Source organism: Chlorocebus sabaeus, chromosome 11 (assembly GCF_047675955.1).
Source record: "Chlorocebus sabaeus isolate Y175 chromosome 11, mChlSab1.0.hap1, whole genome shotgun sequence".
NCBI lineage: Eukaryota > Metazoa > Chordata > Mammalia > Primates > Cercopithecidae > Chlorocebus > Chlorocebus sabaeus.
The window spans coordinates 94,101,620-94,127,381 of record NC_132914.1 but is presented as its reverse complement, the minus strand read 5'-3'; the positions used below and the strand labels follow the sequence as shown (position 1 = coordinate 94,127,381).

General features: G+C 36.1%; 1 protein-coding gene across 4 annotated transcripts in view; it reads right to left on the bottom strand.

Moving 5' to 3' along the window:
• CFAP54 (cilia and flagella associated protein 54) overlaps positions 1-25,762 on the bottom strand; it is a 377,198-nt gene that overhangs the window by 76,594 nt on the left and 274,842 nt on the right. For all 4 annotated transcript variants that reach the window (XM_008004317.3, XM_037996664.2, XM_037996665.2 and 1 more), the window contains 3 exons: positions 20,433-20,606; positions 18,412-18,635; positions 12,380-12,550 (listed from right to left, as the gene is read on the bottom strand). In XM_008004317.3, coding sequence (XP_008002508.3) covers positions 12,380-12,550; positions 18,412-18,635; positions 20,433-20,606 — 569 coding nt within the window. The remainder of the gene's footprint in view (positions 1-12,379; positions 12,551-18,411; positions 18,636-20,432; positions 20,607-25,762) is intronic.

The following is a 25,762-nucleotide window of genomic DNA, read 5'->3' as shown; positions in this document are numbered from 1 at the left end:
GAACATAGTGAGTTCTACGTAAGTTTTCTCTCTTATTATCTTGTGGGTTTCACGAGCTTCAGCCAGTTATTCAACATTAAACTCTGCTAAAATCCTGAAACAATGAGTAGATGAATGCTTAAAATCATCAAATGAATTTCAGCTTTTTCTTCCAAAATAATAAAATATGGAGTCTGAGATCTAGTGCATCTAGGTCAGTGTTTCTTGACTTTTTGACTGAGCATTATGGCAGCAACTACATCTTTTATCATGACCCAATGCATACATGCTTATTGTCAAAGGGGAAAAATATTCTCAAACTAAAAAATGGAAAAACTGTGTGTTCTGCATCTTTTCTTGTGACTAGAGAATATCGCTCAAGCAATTTGCTTAAATCTGAATTTTTTAGTTGGTGTTCTGCTTCTAATCTCTGCCTGACACTAGTTCATGCTTCTATGTTAATTGTCAGACACAATTGTTGATGGATAAAACCTTGTTACTCTAATTATCAGCCACAAAGATATTCTTAGCATTTGCTTCTTAGATATTGCTTTGTTTTGTTTTTCCAATAGCAGCATACAGACATCTCAAATTATGCCGCCGCAAACTGCCCTCGTAATAACTGATATGGATATGATGTTTCTGTGACCTTGTGAAATAAGCTTTATGCTTTCTTCCTCTTTTTTAAAACTAACTGCTTAGGTAAACATTCTGTTTCCCAACTATGTATTCGTCCCATTTCTAAACCCTCTCTGAATGGATATAATCTTTTATTAGCTCCTTGCCAGCAAGTAAATAAAATTTGACATATGCTGAAGACCAACCTAAGAAATTTTGTTTTTAACGTATATATCATAAAATGAAAATTTCAGGAAACATTTTTATATGCAATGCGTTCTAGTGTTTTTTGTGTTTCATTTCTTTTTAAAAAATTCTATTTATGATCCACTATACTCCTTGACCCATTAGTATTTTTAATTATAATTTGAAAACTACTGCACTACATTCCCCTAAAAGACACTACAGATTCATTATTTTTAAAATGTATATGGAATATCTGGCAAGGATTTAACTGGCAAAGAGTGGAAGGGACAGTACTTTTAAAATGTGGGAAATAGCATGAAAGGTATCTGGAGAGTTATATGCTAAAGTTTCTCTTTTGTATCTGGATGGGAATAGAATTATAATTGACCAAGAGTTAGTAGCAGATTTCCAGCCTAAGGTAGCAGAATGAAGGGGCCAAAGTGAGAAATGGTGCTGGAGAACAGAGAGGCAGGCCCCGGAGGTTTCATGATTTGACGTGGGTCACAAGTCAAGGAGTTGCAGAAGCTACCAGAGGCACAGCTAGAGGGGACAGCACTCAAGAGCTGGGAAGTGTAAGAACAGACCAATGCAGAACACAAAAAGTAAATAAAAATGCTGAACAGGGCAAAACTATAAGGCAAATGTTTTATGGGAAAAAGCCTGAGGCTCTTCTTACCCAAAGCAGCAATCAAAGGAATTCTATAGTGGAATGTCCCTCTGTGAAAGGCTGTATTGACCAACTGCTGGGTTTTTAAAAGCTTGACCCATTTTCAAGGCTATCCTAAAATCTGAATTACTGTTCAATCTCCAGTAATTCATGGATTGATACTGAACTGCTCCTAAATACTTGTCCCCTCCTTCCTTCTGTCCCCCAATTAGCCCTATTCAAATGTCCATCCATATGGATATAGATATGAATAAATATATATATAATGGATATAAATATAAGGATAACATACATTAAAATGAATTATATCTATGATACAAATTTGTAAACTGCATTTAGAGGCAAACTAAGGTTTTCTTTTATTTGCTATGTACTTAAATTTTGCTGGTTAGGCACAGTTTACTGTCTTTTCTGCAGAATGTTGGAAGCTAAAGTATCTATAAGGAGATATTACTGATAAACATTAAAGGTGCCTTTAAATAATGATTACCAAGTATATTTAATGTATATTTGAAGCTATTAAACTTTAAAAGCATAATAATTTAAAAATAATTTCACATAATAATGACAACTACTCTTTATTGAGTTTAGGAGTTTATAGTTATCTCTAATTACAGATGAGGGTGACCTTGATGCAGAAAAGTTAACTAATCTACTCAAGATCACAAAACTGTTAAGTGGCAGAGATGAGATTCAAACCTAGGCAGTTTAGTTCCAGAGAATGTGTTCTTACCCACTAAAACAAATAGAAAGAAGACCAGTCCCAGTAAAACTGTGCAAAAAACAAAGAGGAAAATCTCAAAAGAAACTGGTTAAAGAAGTCCTAAAACTTCCAAAGCAGCAGTGGCTTTCTTCTCAACAGGAACAATGGAAATGAGCAGATGAGGTTTTGAATGTGTTGAAACGACATGATTTCTGAACTTAAATTACCCCATGAAAATTTAATTTACAAATAAATGTAAAATACTGACATGTATAGGCAAACAAAAATTGGAAGAGTTTGCCTCCAGAAGATCCTCACCAAAGGAAATTCTAAAGCATGTACTTCAACAGAAAGTAGTAGTCCTGGAAGAAATGTCTAAAATGCAAGAGGGAGTAAAAAACAAACCAAATGGTAAATGTGTAGGAGATTCATTAAAATAAAAAAACATTTCTTGTATAAAACAAGAAAAACAAATACATAAAAATAATTTTATTATTTTGGGTTAAAAAGGAAAATGTACAGTAATGCCATGTAAGCCATTAGGGGAGTAAAGGTATACATCAATGTAGATTTTAATAAGTTAAGTATGTATGTTGTCCTGAAGGTAACCACTAAAAGCACAGAAAGAGTGCATAATTTCAAAACTTACAGTGAAAAAATGAATGATAAAGAAATCAATCCAAAAGTAGATATTAAAGGAGAGGAAAAACAAAATCCAGGACAAGCAAAAGCAAGGTAGATTTAAACCGAATATATTAGTATTTACATTAATGGATTAAATTCTTCAGTCAGAAGGTAATATTGTTAGACAATATTTTTAAATATCCAAGAACATACCTTTTATAAGAAGCAAAATTAAAACACAAGTACATGGAAGAGTTGAAAGAAAAAGGCTGGAAAAATATTACCACGAAAATAATAAGCAAAATAAAGCCACTTTCCTATGTTAACATCAGATAAAGCAGGCTTTATGGGAAAATGAACATTATTACAAAAAGGTCATGTAATTTAAAAAGCATAATTAAGAAAAGTACTATTATCAAAATGATAAAATGTTCAATTCACCAAGACGATATAGCAGCTATCAATCTGATTGCACCTAAGAATACAGCCTCAAATTAAGTAAAGCAAAATTTGAGAGAACTATAAGAAAAAACTAAACAATGACAATCATAGTGAAAGATTTAAACATACTTCTCTTAGTAATTAGTTTTTTTAAAAAAGGCAGACCAAATGGAAAAATCAGCAAGCATATAGATGATTTGCCAAACTGACCGACCACACATAAATACTTCCTCAACAACTGAAGAGTATATATTATTTTAAAGAGCAATAGATTACTTATACAATTAACACTTTCCTGGTGAAAAAAAAAAAAATCAAGTTTCAACAAATAGCAATCACACTAAGAATTTTTTATTACCACAAAACAACACAACCTGGGAATAGATAACAAAAGATAACTAGAAAAGCTCCACATAGTTTGGAATTTTAGAAACACATGTCAAAATAGCCCATGAGCCAAAGGAGAAATCGTAATGAAAATTTTACAAAACTATTTTTAACTGAATGATGATGATGTCAACACTATAATAAAAAACTTGTGTGATGCAGCCAAAACAATGTTTAGAGATAAATTCATAGCTTCAAAATACATATATTAGGTAAGAAAAAGCTGAATACTGAAATAAACATCTACTGCAATAAGTCAGCAGCTAGGAAAATAACACAAAAAAGTAGAAAAAGATATATTAACGAAAACTAGCTAATTAAAAACTTCAAGAAAAAGAGGAGAATGCACAACAAGAAATGAAAAAGGGTACATCATTACAAATACATTAGATAGACTTAAAATATGAGAGAAATTTTAAATAAAATGGTCAAATTCCTAGAAATATCAACTTAAAATTGACTCAGAAGAAATAGACAACCCAAAATGTTTCATAAACAAAAATGATAGAATATTTAAAACTTGGTTTAACATAGGCACAAACTATCAGAGAAAATACTGGCTCAATCAGAACTGACACCAACTCTGAAAACCAGTACACTAGTACTGTTGGTTAAAGACTGCATAAAACTATTAAGAATGATACCGCTATTTATCAGAAAGAAAATATTAGGTTCCAATGGCTTTACGGATGAGTTCTAACAATCAAGTAAAAAAAGGTACTCCAAATTTACACAAACTTCACAGAAAATAGTAAAATACAATATATTTATCAATTCATTTTATGATTCTAGCAAAATCGTGATACGAAAAATATCTAACAAGAATAGTATAAAAGCATAATGAGAAAGAATGGCAGATAAGAGATAGGCCGAACTTGCAGTTTCCACTTGAATGGACAGAGCGACCTGTGGAGACTCACATCATTAACTTTTGCTCCAAGAGCTAACACAGGAACATACCAGGAATTGAGAGAATCCACAGACCCTTTGAAGGAAGTGGGTGGCTTGCTGCTGCAGGCTCCATAAGATAGCCAAAACTGTGAGTGCCCAATGTGTGAAAGGGGGAATGTCCACCCTCAAACAAACATCCTTACCGGGGTATCTGAGAGTTCATATCACAGGAGAAGGATTTGACCTTACCTGGAGCTGAGACAAATTTAGAGAGCCAAGCAAAATATAGGGTGGAGGAAGCAGCAGAAAGAGCCCTGTGGGCACTCTCAGTCCCCAGGGAAGACATTTCTAACTTGATCTCACAGGAATCCTTGGGGAGGGCTGTCAGTGGAACTGGGGAAAGACTACAGGGATAAGGAAACTTCCAGATGAACTTTGTAACAATTTCAACCAAATATAAAGTTTCCTGGACAGAATCTGGAGGAGGGGGCAAATGGGGAGTGCAGATACAAGTACGGCAGCCAGCAGGTAGGGGGGCTCAAAACCTGAAAGCCCTGCTTTTTTTCTCAGCAGGGAGGCTTGTAGTCTAGGGCATGTTCTCAGCCCTGCTCACTAGCTGCCTAGAAATAAACTCAGTGCTGTTGGGAGGGCACGGTGGGAATGAGACTGGCCTTTTGGGCCATGTGGGAGCTGGGTGAGGCCTGTCACTGCCAACTTTCCCCCACTTCCCTGACAACCTGTATGATGCAGCAGAGGCAGCCATAATCTCCCTGAGAATGTTACTCTATCCACCTGAGAACCACACCATCATCTCCTACAGCAGCCACAGCAGCCACAGCAAGCCCTGCCCAAGGAGAGTCTAGGCTTAGACACGCCTAACTCTGCCCCCACCTAATGGTTTTTCTATACTGCTCTGGTAGCCAAAGACAAAGGACATAATCTCTTCAGAGCTCTATGGCCCCATCCACCACCTGAGAAACCCAAATACTTATCCCAGACAACCCTAGGGCAACCTTGTGTCTTACCTATACTATCACAGCTGATGCTCTCTTGAAAGCACCACCTCCTGGCTGGAGGCCAATCAACACAAAACCTGTGCACTAAACAAAAATACAACCAAGGACCTTCACAGAATCCACTTCACTCCCCTACTACCTCCACCAGAGCAAGTGCTGGTATCCATGGCTGAGAGACCAGAAAACGGATCATGTTACAGGACTCTTTGCAGACACTCCTCTATAGCAGCCCAGAGCTTGGCAGCTTCAATGGGTGGCTAGACCCAGAAGAGAAATAACAATCACTGCAGTTCAGCTCTCAGGAAGCTCCATCCCTAAGAGAAGAGGGAGAACACCACATCAAGGGAGCACTCCATGGGACAAAATAATCTGAACAGAAGCCCCTGAGTCCCAGATCTTCCCTCTGACACAGTCTACCCAAATGAGAAGAAACCAGAAAAACAATTCTGGTAATATGACAAAACAAGGTTCTTTAACACCCCCAAAAGATCACTCTAGCTCACCAGCAATGGATCCAAACCAAGAAGAAATTTCTGAATTGCCAGAAAAAGAATTCAGAAGGTTGATTATTAAGCTACTCAAGGAGGCACCACAGAAAGGTAAATACCAATTTAAAGAAATGTTTTAAAGGTTACAGGATATGGATGGAAAAATATTCAGAGAAATAGATAGCATAAATAAAAAACAATGACAAAGCCTGGAAATGAAGGGCACACTTGAGGAAATACAAAATACAATGGAAAGTCTCAACAACAGAATTGAACAAGTATAAGAAAGAACTTCAGAGCTCAAAGACAAGGCTTTCAAATTAACCCAATCCAACAAAGACAAAAATAAAAATAAAAAAAGAACAACATCTCCAAGAAGTTTGGGATTATGTTAAACAACGAAACCTAAGAATAATTAATATTCCAGAGAAAGAAGAGTAATCTGAAAGTTTGGAAAACTTCTTTGAGGAAACTATCAAGGAAAATGTCGTTGGCCTTACTAGAGATCTAGACATCCAAATACAAGAAGTTCAAAGAACACCATGGAAATTCATTGCAAAAGTATCATCATCTAAGCACATAGTCATCAGGTTAGCTAAAGTCAAGATGAAGGAAAGAACCTTAAGAGCTGTGACACAAAAGCATCAGATAACCTATAAAGGAAAACCTACCAGATTAACAGCAGATTTCTCAGCAGAAAACCTACCAAGCTAGAAAGGATTGGGGTCTTATCTTTAGCCTCCTTAAACAAAACAATTATCAGCCAAGAATTTTGTACCCTGTGAAACTAAGTTTCATAAATGAAGGAAATATACACTCTCTTCCAGACAAACAAATGCAGAGAGAATTTGCCACTACCAAGCCAGCACTATAAGAACTGCTAAAAGGAGCTCTAAATCTTGAAACAAATCCTCAAAATACACCAAGATAGAACCTCCTCAAAGTATAAATCTCACAGGACCTATAAAACAATAATACAATGGAAAAAAACCAAGGTATTCAGGCAACAAATAGCATGATGAATAGAATAGTACCTCACAACTCATTACTAACTAATATAATACTTATATGGCCTAAATGCTCCACTGAAAAGATACAGAATGGGAAAATGGATGAGAATTCACCAACCAAGTATCTGCTGTCTTCAAGAGACTCACCTAACACATAAGCTTAAGGTAAAAGGGTGGAAAAAGATATTCTATGCAAATTTACACAAAAAGTGAGCAGGAATAGCTATTCTTATGTCAGACAAAACAAACTTTAAAGCAACAGTAGTTAAAAAAGACAAAGAGGGACATTATATAATGATAAAAGGCCTTGTTCAACAGGAAAATATCACAATCCTAAATATATATGTACCTAACACTGGAGCTCTCAAATGTATAAAACAATTGCTACTAGAACAAAGAAATGAGATAGACAGCAACACAATAATAGCTTCAATACTCCACTGACAGCACTAGACAGGTCATCAAGACAGAAAGTCAACAAAGAAACAATGGATTTAAACAATACCCTGGAACAAATAGACTTAACAGATACTTACAGAACATTCTACCCAACAACTGTAAAATATACACCCTATTCATCAGCACATGAAACATTCTCCATGATAGACCATATGATAGGCCACAAAGCAAATCTCAATAACTTTAATAAAATCAAAATTATATCATATACTATCTCAGACTAGAGTGGAATAAAGTTGGAAATCAACTCCGAAGGGAACCCTCAGAATGCAAATACATGGAAATTAAATAATCTGCTCCCGAATGATCATTGGGTCAACAATGAAAGATGGAAATTAAGAAATTCTTTGAACTGAATGACAAAAGTGACACAACCTACCAAAACTGTGATACAGCAAAAGTGGTGCTAAGAGGAAAGTTCATAGCATTAAATGCCTACATCAAGAAGTCTGAAAGAGCACAAAACCAAACCCAAATCCATCGGAAGAAAAGAATAGCGAAGATCAGAACAGAACTAAATGAAACTGGAAAAAAAAAAGTACAAAAGATAAATGAAACAAAAAGCTGGTTCTTTGAAAAGATAAATAAAACTGATAGACCATTAGTGAGATTAACCAAGAAAAGGAGAGAAGATCCCAACAAGCTCAATTAGAAACAAAATGAGAGATATTACAACCAATTCCACACAAATACAAAAGATCATTCAAGGCTACTATGAACACCTTTATGCACACAAACTAGAAAACCTAGAGGAGATAGATAAATTCCTGGAAATATACAGCCCTCCTAGATTAAACCAGGAAAAAACAGAAACTCTGAACAGACCAATAACAAGCAGTAAGATTGAAATGGTAATTAAAGGGCCAGGTGCAGTGGCTCACCCCTGTAATCCCAGCACTTTGGGAGGCCGAGGCAGGTGGATCACTTGAGGCCAGGAGTTTGAGACCAGTCTGGTCAACATGGTGAAACCCTGTCTCTACTAAAAGTACAAAAATTAGACGGGCATGGTGGCACATGCCTGTAGTCCCAGCTACTAGGGAGAGTGAGGCAGGAGAATTACTTGAACCCGGGAGGCAGAGGTTGCAGTGAGCTGCGAGTATGCCATTGCATTACAGCCTGGGCAAAAGAGTGAGACTCTGTCTCAAAAAAAAAAAAAAAAAAAAAGGAAAGAAAGAAATGGTAATTAAAAAACTGCCAACAACAACAACAACAAAAAGTCCAGGACCAGATGGATTCACAGCTGAATTCTATCAGACATTCAAAGAACTGGTTGGGTGCAGTGGCTCACACTTGTAATCCCAGCATTTTGGGAGGCCAAGGAGGGCCAATCACTTGAGGCCAGGAGTTCAAGACCAGCTTGGACAACATGGCAAAACTCCCATCTGTACTAAAAATACAAAAATTAGCTGGGCATGGTGGTGCAGGCCTATAATCCCAGCTACTCAGGAGGCTGAAGCACAAGAATCATTTAAACCTGGGAGGCAGAGGTTGCAGTGAGCTAAGACCATGCCACTGCACTCCAGCCTGAGTAATAGAGTGAGACTCTGCCTCGAAAAAGAAAAGAAAAAAAAAAGACATTCGAAGAAGAAGTGGTACAAATCCTATTGACACTATTCCAAAAGATAAAAAGAGAATCCTCCCTAAATCATTCTATGAAGCCAGTATCACCCAAATACCAAACCCAGGAAAGGACTTAACAAAAAAAGAAAACTACAGACCAATATCTCCAATGAACATAAATGTAAAAGTCATCCAAAAAATACTAGTGAACCAAATTCAGCAGCACATAAAAAAGATAATCCACCATGGTCAAGTGGGTTTCATACTAGGGATGCAGGGATGGTTTAACATACATAAGTCAATAAATGTGATATACCACACATACACACCATGGAATACTAATGAGCCATAAAAAGGAATGAAATAATGGCATTCACAGCAACCTGGATGGAATTGGAGACTATTATTCTAAGTGAAGTAACTCGGGAATGGAAAACCAAATGTCATATGTTCTCACTCATGAGATAGGAGCTAAGCTATGAGGATGCAAATGTGTAAGAATGATACAATAGGCTTTGGGGGCTCAGGGGAAAGGGTGGGAGAGGGGTAAGGCAGGGTACAGAATTAAAAACAAAAATCACATGATCATCTCAATAGATGTAGAAAAAGCATTTGACAGAATCCAGCATCCCTTTATGATTAAAACCCTCAGCAAAACTGGCATAGAATAGACATACCTTAAGGCAATAAAAGCCATCTACAACAAACTCACAGCCAACATTATACTGAATGGAGAAAAGTTGAAAGCATTCCTCCTAAGAACTAGGGACAAGACAAGGATGCCCACTTTCACCACTTCTATTCAACATAGTACTGAAAGTCCTAGCCAGAGCAGTCAGACAAGAAAAAGAAATAACGGGCATCCAAATTGGTAAAGAGGAAGTCAAACTGTTGCTGTTTGCTGATGATATGATCATATCTCTAGAAAATTCTAGAGACTCATCCAAAAGGCTCCTAGAACTGATAAATGAATTCAGTAAAGTTTCAGGATATTAATGTACACAAATCAGGAGCACTGCTATACACCAACAGCAACCAAGCTAAGAATCAAATCAAAAGCTCAACCCCTTTTGCAATAGCTGCAAAAAAAATTACTAAGGAATATGCCTAACCAAGGAGATAAAAGATCTCTACAAGAAAAACTACAAAACATTGCTGAATGAAATAATAGATGACAAAAACAAATGGAAATATATGCTCACAGAGGGGCAGAATCAATATTACAAAAATGATCATACTGCCAAAAGCAATCTACAAATTCAACGCAATTCCCATGAAAATACCACCATCATTCTTCACAGAAGTAGAAAAAGAAAATCCTAAAATTTACATGGAACCAAAAAAGAACCAGCATAGCCAAAGCAAGACTGACCAAAAAGAACAAATGTGGAGGCATCTCATTACCCAGCTTCAAACTATACTATAAGGCCATAGTCACCAAAACAGCATGGTACTGGTATAAAAATAGGCACATAGACCAATGGAACAGAATAGAGAACACAGAAATAAAGCCAAACACTTATAGTCAACTGATCTTTGACAAGGCAAACAAAAACATAAAGTGGGGAAAGGACACCTTCTTCAAAAACTGGTGCTGGGATAATTGGCAAGCCACATGTAGAAGAATGAAACTGGATCCTCACCTCTCACCTATACAAAAATCAACTCAAGATGGATCAAAGATTTAAGACCTGATATCATAAAAATTATAGAAGATAACATCACAAAGACCCTTCTAGATACTGCCTTAGCCAAAGACTTCATATTCAAGAACCCAAAAGCAAATGCAACAAAAACAAAGATAAGCAGATGGGACTTAATTAAACTAAAAAGCTTCTGCACAACAAGAGAAATAATCATTAGACAACCCACAGAGTGGAAGAAAATCTTCCCAAACTGTACATCTGACAAACGACTAATATCCGGAATCTACAAGGAACTCAAACAAACTAGTAAGAAAAAGAAAACAATACCATCAAAAAGTGGGCTAAGGACATGAATAGACAATTCTCAAAAGAAGATATATAAATGGCCGACAAACATGAAAATATGCCCAACATCACTAATTATCAGGAAAACACAAATCAAAACCACAATGCAAATACCATCTTGCTCCTGCAAGAATGGCCATAATCAAAAAATCAAAAAATAAATAGACGTTGGCATGGATGTGGCGAAAAGGAAACACTTTTACACTGCTGGGGGAAATGTAAACTAGTACAACCACTATGGAAAACAGTGTGGAAATTCCCTAAATAATTAAAAGTAGATCTACCATTCCCACTACTGACAATCTCCCCAGAGGAAAAAAAGTCATTATACCAAGAAAATACTTGCACACAAACATTTATAGCAGCACAATTCACAATTGCAAAAATATGAAATCAGCCCAAATGCCCATCAATCAGTGAGTGGATAAAGAAAATGTGATACATACATGCACACATACACACCATGGAATACTAATGAGCCATAAAAAGGAATGAAATAATGGCATTCACAGCAACCTGGATGGAATTGGAGACTATTATTCTAAGTGAAGTAACTCACGAATGGAAAACCAAACGTCGTATGTTCTCACTCATGAGATAGGAGCTAAGCTATGAGGATGCAAATGTGTAAGAATGATACAATAGACTTTGGGGGCTCAGGGGAAAGGGTGGGAGAGGGGTAAGGCAGGGTACAGCGTACATTGCTTGGGTGATAGGTGCACCAAAATCTCAGAAATCACTACTAAAGAACTTATCCATGTTACCAACCACCACCTGTTCCCCAAAAACCTATTGAAATTTTAAAAAATAATAAAATTTTAAAAAGAATAGTATAAAATTAGCCCAATATTACTCTGGAAAACAGAGGCAAAAATCTAATACAAATAATAGCAAACTGAATCCAGCAAAATAAATATATCATGATCAATTTGAGTTTATCTCAGAAACACAAAGTTGATCTAACATTATAAAATCAACTAAATATTAAGAAGAAAAATTATAAAAATCATCTTGATACAGTAAAATATTCATGGTAAATATTCTTAGCAAAATAGCAGTAAAAAAATTATTTAACATGATAAAGAATAACTACCAAAAAAATGTTAAACATCATATATAATGGTGACACACTGACAATTTTCCCTATGGGATCAGGAAAAAGAAAATGATCAGCCTGAATCAGACTTTCTCAGATTTCTTGGTTATTTTCAAATTTATTCTACTAGACAATATAGATTATATATTGCTACCTGTTCTCATCTACATGATAAGAGAATGTCCTCTACTCTTCAAGTTATAATAGCCTAGTTAAGCTTTACATCTAAATGAAAGATTGAGTTCTATAATTATATTACATACCATAGGTTCTGTCTCCTTGGGAGGTCTATCCAAGGGAGGAATGTACCACTGAAAGCAAAGTTCTTTGTTTGAAGCTTGTGTTACCATTTCTATTGGCATTATTTCCACACAAGATGAGCTTGAAACAGGCTTAAAAGATAAAATGGATTGTAGAGAACTATCACGATACAACTAGGGAACAAACAAAAACATCAGTTTAATTACTGGTTACATTTGTTACATATATAAAACAAATTATTTGGCTATATTGAAAAATTCTGGGATTGTCTCAGCTTGTTTTACGGAGGTAAATCTTAAAACTAACCCTGGCTTACTACAGAGAAGATTCTCCTACAGTAAAAATATGCTGGCCAGGCACAGTGGCTCACGCCTGTGATCTCAGCACTTTGGGAGGCAGAGGCGGGTGGATCACACAGTCAGGAGTCCGAGACCAGTCTGTCCAACATGGTGAAACCTCATCTCTACCAAAGAAATACAAAAATTCGCCGGGCATGGTGGTGTGTGCCTGTAATCCCAGCTACTCAGGAGGCTGAGGCAGGAGAACTGCTTGAACCTGGGAGGCAGAGGTTGCAGTGAGCTGAGATCGTGCCATTGCACTCCAGAATGGGTGACAGGGCAAGACTTCGTCTCAAAAAATATAGATATAGATATAGATATAGATATAGATATAGATATAGATATAGATATAGATAGATGTCTATATATATACAGGTATAGATATATATAGATATAGATATAGATATATATGCTTCAGAACCCAGTGAACTCAACAAATCTCTTCCACTCTGCTAAGTCTTACAGGATGAAGATCTAGCAGGGAAAATGCCCATGCCACCATTTCAGTCTCAACATCACCACTGTTTCTAGGAACACCTATTTGGTTTCTGGTTTTTTCACTGGTGAATATACTAAGGGTGTGGTTATAAATTACTATTATTTTTCCAATAGTATTTTTTTTGCAATGCCATATGGAAAATAAGACATATTTTGCTCCCAAGTCTAAAATCTATTCCTCTAAAATCCACTTGCTCTGAAAATTTAAAATCCTCCTCTCCTTAAATGAATGTGGCTGATTCGTAAGTGTGGTCCGTGATGAATGGGCGCAGCTTCTTTTATGCAATTTTGGTCACTGAATGAGGAATCTTCAAGAAATATAAATGTATAGAATGCAATTGCCAATTTGGTAAATTACTTAATTAGTTGTTTAAGGTAACTGAAAAAGCAAAGCATGGTTGCTAATGATCAACAAAACAACAGGCTAGCCATAGAGATAATAATGGTAAAAACAATATTTCAAGTCTAAAAAGGACCGTCTGAGGTTGCAGTGAGCCAGTATCATGCCACTGCACTCCAGCCTGGGCGACAGAACGAGACTCTGTCTCAAAAAACAAAAAAGGAACCTCCTTCAATGAAGTGCAAACTACTTTCAATATTAACTTCTTGTTATGCCCAAGATTATAGCATGGCAGCTGGGAAGTGGTCCCTCTATTTCAGTCTTTTTGATATCTAAGGCCTGTCAAGGTTTGATGACCAAGGAGTATTTGTCAGTGGCCAGAAAGAAATGCCTGGTGTTTCTATAAGGCTTTGTCCTTCCCATTATTTCTGAGCCTATTCAAGATATAATATGATTGTGAATGTAAGTCTTCAAAATAAAATAAAAACGGAAATAAAAACACTGACCTTTCAAGTTGTCTACTGATAAAAGAAAAAATGTTTTGACTGAAAGGTAATATTAAATGTGAAAAGTTTTCTAAATGTCTAGAGACAATCATAAAAGGCTATTATGAACCAGAATCCTTGCTTCTAAAAGCATGACCAAAATACATAATAAGCAAAATTAGCAGGGTTAAACAATCATTTGTAAGTGCTTAATTAAGAGTAATTTTATGTCAGACAGTTCATCAAAAAAAAAAAAAATCAAGTAAATAATTGATTCAAAAAATAATTTCTTAAATTTCTTCATATCTGAGTGCCTTTCAGAGGTTCTGACAACTATTTTAGCAAATACTTCATATTCATTAACTAGATAAGTATTGAAAAGTAAAAATACCTTTTATTTCAATATGTGCATTGTTTATTAGCACAGCAGTCTAATAATGATAAATTATAAACATAAGTCAATATCAAAATAGGTATTTAATTTTCCATTACCTTTCAAATACTATAATATGTAGTTGCCAAGAGGACTCATTACATATGCTAATTGATGAATTATACACTGAGTACTTTTATTCTACTTTTTTTTATTCTTTGAAAGAAATAAAACAACAGGCCTACCAGGAGAACTCTGGTTTGCCACAGTCCTATAAAAAGTAAAGCAGCTCACGCTAGTCAGATATTTAACCTTACACTGACTGTCACAGGCATACAGTCCAAGCATGAATAACTCAGCATTACGCACAATTTTAATCATATTCTTTTTGGGGAATTTTTAATGTAACTTGTTTGCCACCTTTGCTTTTCCATCACAAAGCTCCGAAAGATTTGACAACATGCAGAATCACACAACTGATGAGCACAACATAGAGCAATGATTGTTCTGGAAAGGCATCTACTTCTTTGTGGGGGAAAGTAGGTTTAAGTGTCAAATTATGGAACGAGTTTGATTGAAAATAGCCTCCTGAGTGATTAAAGGTTCAAAGATGTTATTATAAAAATCAGCCAAGCTTGGAGTGTGTGTGTGTGTGTGTGTGTGTGTGTGTGTATATATATAAAAATATATATATATAAATATATATATAAATCCAAAAGGCTTTATGCTCGTTAGCTGTCTACCCCAGTGAAACGAACACATGATGAGGTGGTTTGCACCTGTCAGGCAAGAGACAGTGATCTCCAGAGCTGATTATCCTGGGGAGTGTTACACTAATTATATCAAAAAAGAGCAAACAGGGTGAAACAACTCTTTGATAACACTGCTGCCATTAGAAATGTCACATGTATTTACAATATATTCAAGCTTGAACATTCGGAGCATAATCTTTAGGAAATGGGTAATGATAGACTGCCCTTAATACTAAAATACTCAAGCAGAGCTCCTTTTAGAATAGTATTTAAGAAATCACACCTATTAGTTTCTGAACTCTTAGATAATATTCACAAGAATAGATCAATTGAAACTATTGTTCTCAGTCTTCCTGTCCTCTGCCTCCTACTCCAAAATGCCTGAGGTATCTGTGACACCTGGCAGTAATCCTCAAAGACAGTCTCAGTTCCCAGGAGGGGTGAATCTGAATCTGGTGTTAGATGGCAACGATTTCATTCTGCTCCCACTGAGCGCTTCTGTGTGCAGGGCCAGACATTAACTTTACCTTCCCGGCCTGCTCGCCTCCTCACTCACTCCTTCCCATGGAGGAGTGTTGCTCGATTGCTGAATCTGGGAAAAAGAACTTTAGGCATGCCTACTTCTGTGCTTTCTTCCTGGGAGTAAAATGTTTGCAGGAAGTGAACACTCTCTGCTCCTCATATAACAGATTTTAAGGAGCCTGTCCCCATGTGAGGAGCCTGAAATGACCCAATAATATGAGGCCAGATTAGTAAATCTGTCTACTTTGGTACTCATTACTATGAAGATCATTTCACCAATAAATATAAACCACATCCTATAATATCAACTTCATGACTCCTAAAGATGAGCACTTTTAAATCCCAGTCTGTTTTACTCTTTTATCTTATTTCCTGAATGATTTAGAATCTGGTCACAGAATGGTGTTGCTAAGCATCGGGCATACCACGATATCCCAGTATCTGGGAAGAGAGAGGAAGTCGTTTGAAAAATCTTCCAGTGTGCTTTCAATACATTGCACTGAGGGCCACTGCATGACCCCAACTGAGAATCATTTCTTTGACTGGATTCTTAAAAATATCTTAATAGGTCTTTCCACTACTTTTTAAAACTTATAATTTATTAACAGTCATCTGACTCTCTTGAGTAGGGAAGAAATGTTCAAGAGTGATGTTTTTAAAAAATGTATAATTATCGGCCAGGTGTGGTGGCTCACGCCTGTAATCCCAGCACTTTGGGAGGCCGAGGTGGGTGGATCATGAGGTCAGGAGATCAAGACCATCCTGGCTAACATGGTGAAACCCTGTCTCTACTAAAAATACAAAAAATTCACCAGGCGTGGTGGTGGGTGCCTGTAGTCCCAGCTACTCAGGAGGCTGAGGCAGGAGAATGGCGTGAACCTGGGAGGCAGAGCTTGCAGTGAGCTGAGATCACGCAACTGTACTCCAGCCTGGGCGACAGAGCGAGACTTCGTCTCAAAAAAAAAAAAAAAAAAAAAAAAGTATAATTATCTACCCAAAACATAAGGTTACTATATTCTAGTAGGATAAGATAAGCAAAGGTCACCATTCTGGAACAAGCCATATTATCAGTTCTCTGGGAACTTCTCTGGGAGAGCTGGCAATGGTAACATGAATATATCTTATATGGGAAAATCTATAGCTATAAAAATTAAAGAGTTCAATGGTAAAGTCCAAAGTAGAGATAATTCAATATAAATCAGTGATTTTTTTCTAGTTTTGAAAGAATTCTGTACAACTTATTCATTTCACAAATGTGTATTGGAAGCTTACAATATGCTATGTCCACTTGAGTTTTCTACAGGAATCTCCAATTCCGTATCTACAGAGCAGAAAAATGCACTCATCCTCCTGCCTCCCCTGTATGTGCTAATGATGTCACCATGCACTAATGATCACAGATAGAAGTTCCAAACGGTACAAGAGGCTCTAGTCATTTCCTCTTCACTTTCCAGGTCCAAAGAGTCACAAAACTGTTTTTGTTGCTGTTGTTTTCAATGTTACTTAAGCAAATATGTTTTACAGCCATCTCTTCCTTTCCATTCTTGTGTCATAAGCTTCATAACTTCATCACCTGTCTCTTAAATAACTCACTTTTTCAGGAGGCTGAGACAGGAGAATCGCTTGAACCCAGGAGGCAGAGGTAGCAGTGAGCCAAGATCACACCACTGCACTCCAGCCTGGGCAACACAGAGACACCCTGTCTCCAAAAAAAAAAAAAAAAAAGCCTCACTTTTTCATCTATCCATTGCCAATCAGCCCTATTGAAAGTAAAACTAAGATGTACTAATTTTCACATTATTTCTGCTAGTATTAATCCTGCCATTTTCTCTTAAAAAACATCTCCAAAATAAAGTAACTTTCCTCTGTTTTAACCCTGTCACTGTTTCTCTACCACCACACTAAGACTGTATGTACAGGGACTATGCTTTATCCATCCTTTGTTTCTCCACCAACTAAGAGTGTCTCTGGCACACAGTAGGTATTCCACATAGGTTGGCTGAATACCAAATTTCAAATACATATTCTTATTTTTAAATAAAATCCTTTACTTTTTCAGTATCTTTTATCACATTCATTTTGGAAGTTTATCCAAACTACGATTATTCAAGACTTTAGTAGCTTTAATTTTTAAAAATCTCCATTTATATTCCTCTTTCTATGTCTCTACAATCAGTATCTTAAAATGTTTCCATATTACATATCTTGGGAAAATGTATCCAATTTAATAACACTTTTCCAAATAAAAAGCCTTTGCACTTTTATTTTAAAGTGTTACCTCTATTATTTATTCACACTCACGATTGCAAAAAGTACCCACAATGAAGAATTTTTATCACGCATTTAAAACCAAGGTACAGAAATTTGGCACAGATTTAGACACTCTCAGTCTAGCTTTCTTATAGGGTGATGATACTGAAACTTGTGTAACTTCTTGGCAAAATGGTCACTTGAGAGATGCTGTTTTGCACAGGAATACAGCGACTTCTGAGGCACTTTAAAAGACTCATGAAAACAAGACTGAACAATTGAAATGTGAACTGTCCTAAAATCCCAGGATGTTTGGTTGGCCTATCCACATGGTAACACAGGAAAGAGCCTTCCCTAGAACTGTGAGGGAACTAGAAATCTTTGTGCCAGCATGGAAGCTAATGTGCTTCCTTCTGAAATATAAGGATGATTCCAGTAAGTTTTATGTAAACATATGATATTTCAAAACACGTTACCTTGGCAGATGATTCACGTAATTCTTTTTCTGAAAGAGGGGGATTTTCCAGTTGACAAAGAAGTTCTTTTGGAAATTCATCAATACAGGAAGAAGAATACAGCTGTAAGAATTTTTTAAGGAAAAAATGTACTTCTTTCTGACGCAAAATCAACTCAGAGTTGTAAAGGGATGTGAGAAGTGTATCATCTGGCAAAGAAATTCCAGATACTGGTGTTGCAGATGCTTAAGAAAGAAAAATACCTTAGTTTAGGTTAATGTTAGAAAACAGGATGATCTCAATATTGTTGGTATTTGCTCACTAACCACTATCTTTACATATTCCCACCTCCACTAAAGGCTGCCAATGACCTTCCTCTGTTTTTAGGGCTTATACACTAATGGAATTGTTTCTTGCCACGGAAGGAAAGAAAATTTCAGGCCAGGCACAGTGGCTTATGGCTATAATCCTGGCACTTTGGGAGGCTGAGGTAGAAGGATTACCTGAGGTCAGGAGTTTGAGACCAGCCTAGCCAAAATAGTGAAACCCTATCTCTACTAAAAATATAAAAACTAGCTGGGCATGACGGCACATGCCTGTAATCCCAGCTACTCAGGAGCCTGAGGCAGGAGAATCACTTGAACCCAGGAAGTGAAGGTTGCAGTGAGCCAAGATTGCACCACTGCATACCAGCCTGGGTGACAATTTAAAAAAAAAGATTAAAAAAAGAAAATTTCAGAGGCACATGAGGCTAATGCTTAGTTTTAGGTATTAACAATATTCCATGTACCTATTTTCTTTTGGGTTCCCCCTAAAACAGGTTCTAAGGTAAGAATTTGTAGACAGTTTATTTGAAAAGTCATTTCAAGAAGCACAAGTGAGGAAATGGACAAAATGTGACAGAGAAAAGAAAAAGAGCCAATAAGGGCGAGTAAATGAGTGGGCTACAGCCTTGGGCAGTGAGGGCTCAGTCCCACTGGGGACCTTCTGACAAACCATGTAGAACTATCCCATCGAGAGACTGAGAAGCTGGTACGTTTATCTAGGAGCTCCCTACCTCAATAGTTGAAGGTTACTCCTGTGTCTGTGGAAACCCTGTCTGCAGGCTGGTCAAACCTCAGTAGCTTCAAAGAAAGCCCAGGGCAGAAAAGCAGTGCGACATGGCACTTGTGGTTGGAAGTACCAGCAGGTGAATTCAGAGGTGATCAGAGTGGCTGAAGGGCAAGGGATCACCAGGGCTGGCTGCACTGGCTCTTGTCCATGTCCTTTCCCTCCGAACTTCCCTTGCTCTAGCCCCTGTCACCATGAACCTTTTTGTCCTGACATCTTTCAGAGGGTTTGTTAGTTCCTGGTAACTGTGCTTAGCAACTCTGTGACTCAGCCTATTTGCCCTGCTGGTTTCCCCATTACTGTGCCCTGGCATGGGTCAAATTATCTAGTCTGACTGTTTGCACTGATGGGCAACACTGGATCACCAACATCATGAGCACAGATAAAACAACAATGTCACACAATTACAAGGGGGACTGATGTGAAGCAGATTTTATCAGTTTTTCTGGATATTTTTTAGATAGCACCAATAATTTAAAAAAAAAACAACAAAACTCCATGGAATTAATATCCCATCTGAAGTCTTGCATTTCTTCCCTTTAACATACTGGCTACTGCACCACTCTTTCTCTAAAGCCAAAATGTCATCTTGCTCATTTCATAAACTGTCACATTGGAATTACTAGTTCTTAACTGCTCTGAGCCATGGACCACTTTGGCAGTGGTCTTAGAAAGCCTCTGGATGCCTCCTTATCATAATGTTTTTAAACATATGAAATAATATATAGAAAATTTCTAAAGGAACCAATTACATTGAAATACTATTCTATCCAAAGACGCATGTATCCCAGGTTAAGAACCCGTGAAATTTTCATCTTCTGATGACAGTCACTCAGAAAGATGTCAAAGTATCTTATAATTCTCAACAAGAAACATGACTTAAACAGGAATTAGAAAGAAATATGTTCTCTCTTAACATATCAAAAACCTACCTAGCAGTTTGCTCAGATTATTAATCCTCTGAAGGTGAATATAGTAGCGCAGTAGAAGGATCCATGTAATATCCACTTTGGTCTGAGTCTTTTTTCTACCATCTGTGCTGTCACACACATCATCATTTTGGTACAAAAATGTACAGGAAGTCTGGAAGAGGACTTGGTAGTTGTCTGAAAGTGAAAAACTTTTTTTTGTAATACAATGTTATGCTTTCCTTGAAAAACAATCATGAACAGAAAAAAAGCACAGCTCATAAAGGAAATGCTGACACATGATACTACGTTCAATTTAAAAGTATTTTGTATCACGCAGACACCAAACACCAAGTTATAAGACCAACCACCGACTGAGAAAAAGATATTTAATATATATATGTGAATTATCCTTCTCTAATATGTGTAAACACCTTGTACCAATCAACATACAAATGTCAAGCAACACAATTTCAACAGGCAATTCATAGAAAAAGCGGGCAAAGAATATCAACAGGCAATTCACAGAAAAGTAAACCCAAATGACCAAAATTTTTAGCATCACTAAAAATTAGAAAAAGGCAAATTAAAATGAAGTACCATTTCATATCCCTTAGGAACTGACAGAAACCAAAATCTGAAAATAATAAATATTGGTAATAATGTGAAGAAATTGGAATGTTCACACATTACTTGTGAGGGCAACTATTTGGAAAGCAATTTGGCAAGATCTAAGAAAACTGAAAATGCAGATACCCGTAAATGTGTACCAAGAGGTTTGCACAAAGTACTGTTTGCAATATTAAAAAAAGGAAACTTTAAAATATAAACAGGAGTCTAATCATTTGAAGCCATTTAAAGTGAATGAATTAGATCTATATGGGAGAAAATATAGTGTGGAATCTCAGTTCAGATCCCAGCTGTACACTCACTAGTATGTGACCCTGAATCTCTCTGTGCTTTGGGCCTCTCTGGGCTTTTGATTCTCCTCTCCTTCCCTCTCCTCCTCTCTTCTCCCCTCTCCTCCCCTCCTCTCTCCTCCCCCCTACCCTTTTTTTTTTTTTTTTTTTTTTTTGAGATGGAGTTTCACTTTTGTTGCCCAGGCTGGACTGCAATGGTGTGATCTTGGCTCACCACAACCACCTCCTCCTGGGTTCAAGCGATTCTCCTGCCTCAGCCTCCCAAGTAGCTGGGATTGCAGTCATGTGTCACCACGCCCAGATAATTTTGTAATTTTGTGTTTTTATTAGAAACGGGGTTTCTCCATGTTGGTCAGCCTGGTCTTGACCTCCCGACCTCAGGTGATCCGCCTGCCTCGACCTCCCAAAGTACTGGGATTACAGGCATGGGCCACTGTGCCTGACCTCTTACTTTTCTTTAAAATGGGCATTATAAGAGTAATGATGGATAGATCCTGACAACACATAACGAGTTAGCACAGGTTCCAGGCAATATAGAGTATGATACCATTTATGTAAGTTTGAAAACAATATGATTATTTGTATCATTTACATGCAAATAAATAATATTTGATTAGAATAGTGGTTGTCTCTGGGAAGCGATAAAAGAAAGATAAATAGAATCTTCTATGGTTAATGGCCTATGCATGTTTTCTTGAATAAGATGAATCTCTACATACTCACCATCCACCTTGGAATACAAATTCCCAGTACTTTGGGAGTATCTTATAAGCCTCTCTCTAATTCCATTTCTCTCTTGCTGCCTGAGCTCATGTCCCAGAAATAATCACTATCCAAAATTTTGTGTTACTAATCCCTTATCTGTCCTTTACTCCTTAAACATATACATTACATAACATGTAATAAATAAAACATTGTTAACTTTATCTTTTTAGAACTTTATAGGAAGAGAATCATATTGAGTGCATTTATCTATTATTTTCTTTTTCCTTTAAACACCAGGCTTTGAAAATTCATCCAGGCTAATGCAGGTAGATGTTATTCACTTTTTTTTCTGTTATCATGTAGTATTTCAGTATAGGAATATATCGCAATTTATGTATCTATTCTACCATTGATGGACATGCAATTTCTTTCTAATTTTGTTTTATTTTCATCTTTACTGTTATGAACAAGGCTGTTATAAATTTTGAGTACATATAGTCTGGCGCATACATGCACAAATTACCTGGAGGTGGAATTAGTAGGTTGTTCTTTTTTAGGTGTCTTTTGACCAATCTTGCTTTTTGTTCTTTCATATACATTTTGACCAATCTTGCCTTTTGTTCTCTTATATAAATTTTAGCATCAGTTTGTCAAATTCCACAAAATAGAACCTATTACTAAACTACATTAAATCTATCAATCATTTTTAGAATACTTGGCATTTATCAATACTGAGCCTTCTTAACTATAAACATGGTATGTTTTCTTGTCTCTTTCAATGAAATTTTACAATTGTTTCACAACTTTCATTAGATTAGTCCCTAAAGGTCTTATTTTTTTTTTGTAGTTACTGTAATAACATCTTTTAAAAATACATTTTCTGTTAAAAATGTATAGAAATAAAATCTTACATCCAGCAACCTTGCTAAATATTTTTTATTGCCTATACATCTTGGGAAGTTTCTATGTGAATAATCTGTAGTGAAAGATGGATTTTTTTCTTCTTTCCCATTATTTGTACTTCTTATTTCTTTTCCTTATATTATTCTGCAGGGTAGGGCTTCCAGAACAATTGTGAATCAAAGTAACAACAGCATTTTCTTACTCTTGATTTTAAAGGTAATAGTTTTAGCATTTGAATATTGATTATAAATATAGCTGGCATGTTTTTCCACTTGTAACTTTTTCAAACTAATATTTTTTAATTCCCAGTTTTAGAATCATAAATGGTTGTTTAATTTTATTGAATTTTTCTGTACCTATTTGAGATGATTATTATTTTTCTCTTTCAATCTATTAAAGTAGTGACTTAGTTCAACAGATTTTCTGATGTTGAATTACATTTGCATTTCTGGAAATAATCCAATTTGACATGATGCGTCTTTTAATATGCAGCTTATTTTGACCAAATTCAAACATTTACATAATCAAAAATAAAATTCCCTCTCCCAGAGACAAGCATTTTTAACCATTTGTACTTCAGTTCTTCTAGTAGTTAGTTTCAACTCTTAAAATAATTTCCTTATAGCATTTTCCTAAACTATCAGTTTTAGAAAATGTATCTAGTGACTTTTTCTGTGACAGATGAAATATGAGCTCATAAAACCATTCCTCTTCACTTCAAAGTGTTCATAGTTATATCACCATTTTTAGTTCCCCTATTTTTATACATCAACAATGTTCTAAAAGCTCTTTCTGGTTCCACTAAATACAAGTCATATCTCTTGATGTCTTCCTTTGTATTCTAATAGTACCTGCATTTCTTTATGGCCTTCTCCTTGCTGGGTTTTCTATTTCCAAAGTTGGTAACATTTACATTCTGTTCTATACTCGTAACAAACCCTTCATTGTTTTGTCAATAAGTTGAAAATCAATAAATAATACATTATTATGATTGTATAGGAATTGCTTGCTTCAATATGATTGAATTACTTTCACTAAGGGTCACTGTCAAAACTTGTGACCCACAAAGGGTAAAATTCTCAGCATAAAGGTCAAATGGATCGTTTTTACTCACACCAGTCTCTAAATCAGGTCATATTCTAATTCACTTCATATTTGGACCATGAATACTTAAAGAATATTTTTCCCTAGAATTTCTGAATGTCTTTTCTTCCTTGTTGAGAGAAGTAATATTTGTACTCTTCACCATATTCCTAAAATCATCTAGCTTTTTAGTCATTCTATCTGCTGCCTAGAATCCATTCATGCTATTGGAGACATACTTGAGATCACAAACTTGCCACTCCAGTTTGTACTGACATATTTCTAGACTACTGCATAGCTGGCAACTCTGATGGCCCTTTCCTCTCTTCCTCTTTCTTTCTTTTTTCTATATTACATCTACTTCTTTCTTCATTTGCAACTCTGTGTGCTAGGGTGCATTCCCAAGTAACTTCTTTTTAAAAAGTTCACCAAAAGTTAACCACCGGCATCTTTACAAGGCCCATGTACTTGATTGATCATTTAGTGAAATATATAATTTTAGTTGACACTATTTTTCCCTTAAACTTCAAAGGCCTTGCTCTGTGGCTTTCCAGCATCTACTATTGCTGGTGAGAAGCCTGATGCTAGTCAAATTCTCATTCCTTTCTCGTTGGCCTGAACTTCCCCCATCTGGAATATTTTTTATCAACTCCTCGTTATCTGTGATTATTTAAAATTTCATTTTGGACCTAGGTCTAGTCTTTTTCATTCATGCTGCTTGGAACACAATAGGCCTTTTCAACTTGAACTGATCTCTGTTCAATCCTGCAAACTATTCTTATATTTGTTTCTGTAATGATCACCTCCTATTTTTTCCTTTATCTCTATCTTGAACATCAGTTAGTTGAAAGCTGAAAATTCTTTGCTGAGTCAGTCCTTTTCTCTTTCTCTCTCCCTCTCCTCTCTCTCACCCCACATAGTGGACACTTTATTTATGACAGATGTAACAATGCAGTGTTGTAAAGAAGGGGTTTTTAAAAATACACTGTTCTGGGTTAAATGTGTATACATAGAGAAAAAAGTTAATATTAATTTCAGCCTCACACCATACACAAAAATAGATTCTGGGTGAACTGTAGATCTAAATGTGAAAGATTAAAAATGATAAAAACATAGAAGGTACCTTTATGATTTTTGTTTGGGAAAAGATTTCTGAAACTGAACACAAAAAGCATACAAACCATTATAAGGATTAATTAATTTGGCATAAAAATTGTAAACTTTGGATAATCAAAAGAAACTACTACTGAATAAAAAGGTAAAACAAAGAATGGGAAAAGATATTTGATATAATCTACCAAAGGGTCATATCCAGAGTATATCAAAAATGCCTCCATATCTCTAAACCAAAGACAGAAAACTCCCAGGAAAAATAGACATCGTTTTAGAAAAAGTTCACCCCCTAAAACTATGCAAGAGCCAATGTACCATATATAACAATGTTCAATCTCTTTTGTCATCAAAATAAATTTCAAATTAAGACCACTTAATCTTAATTGCAATCTGGATTACTGCATAGCTGGCAACACTGAGGGCCCTTTCCTCTCTTCCTTTCTTTTTTCTGTATTACATCTACTTCTTTCTTCATTTGCAACCCTGTGTGCTGGGGTGCATTCTCAAGTAACTTTCTTTTTAAAAAGGCCACCAAAAAACCACTGTAGTCTTTACAAGACCCTGTACTTGATTGGTCATGTAGTAAAATATATAATTAATATACATGTTAATATATAAATTAATATATAA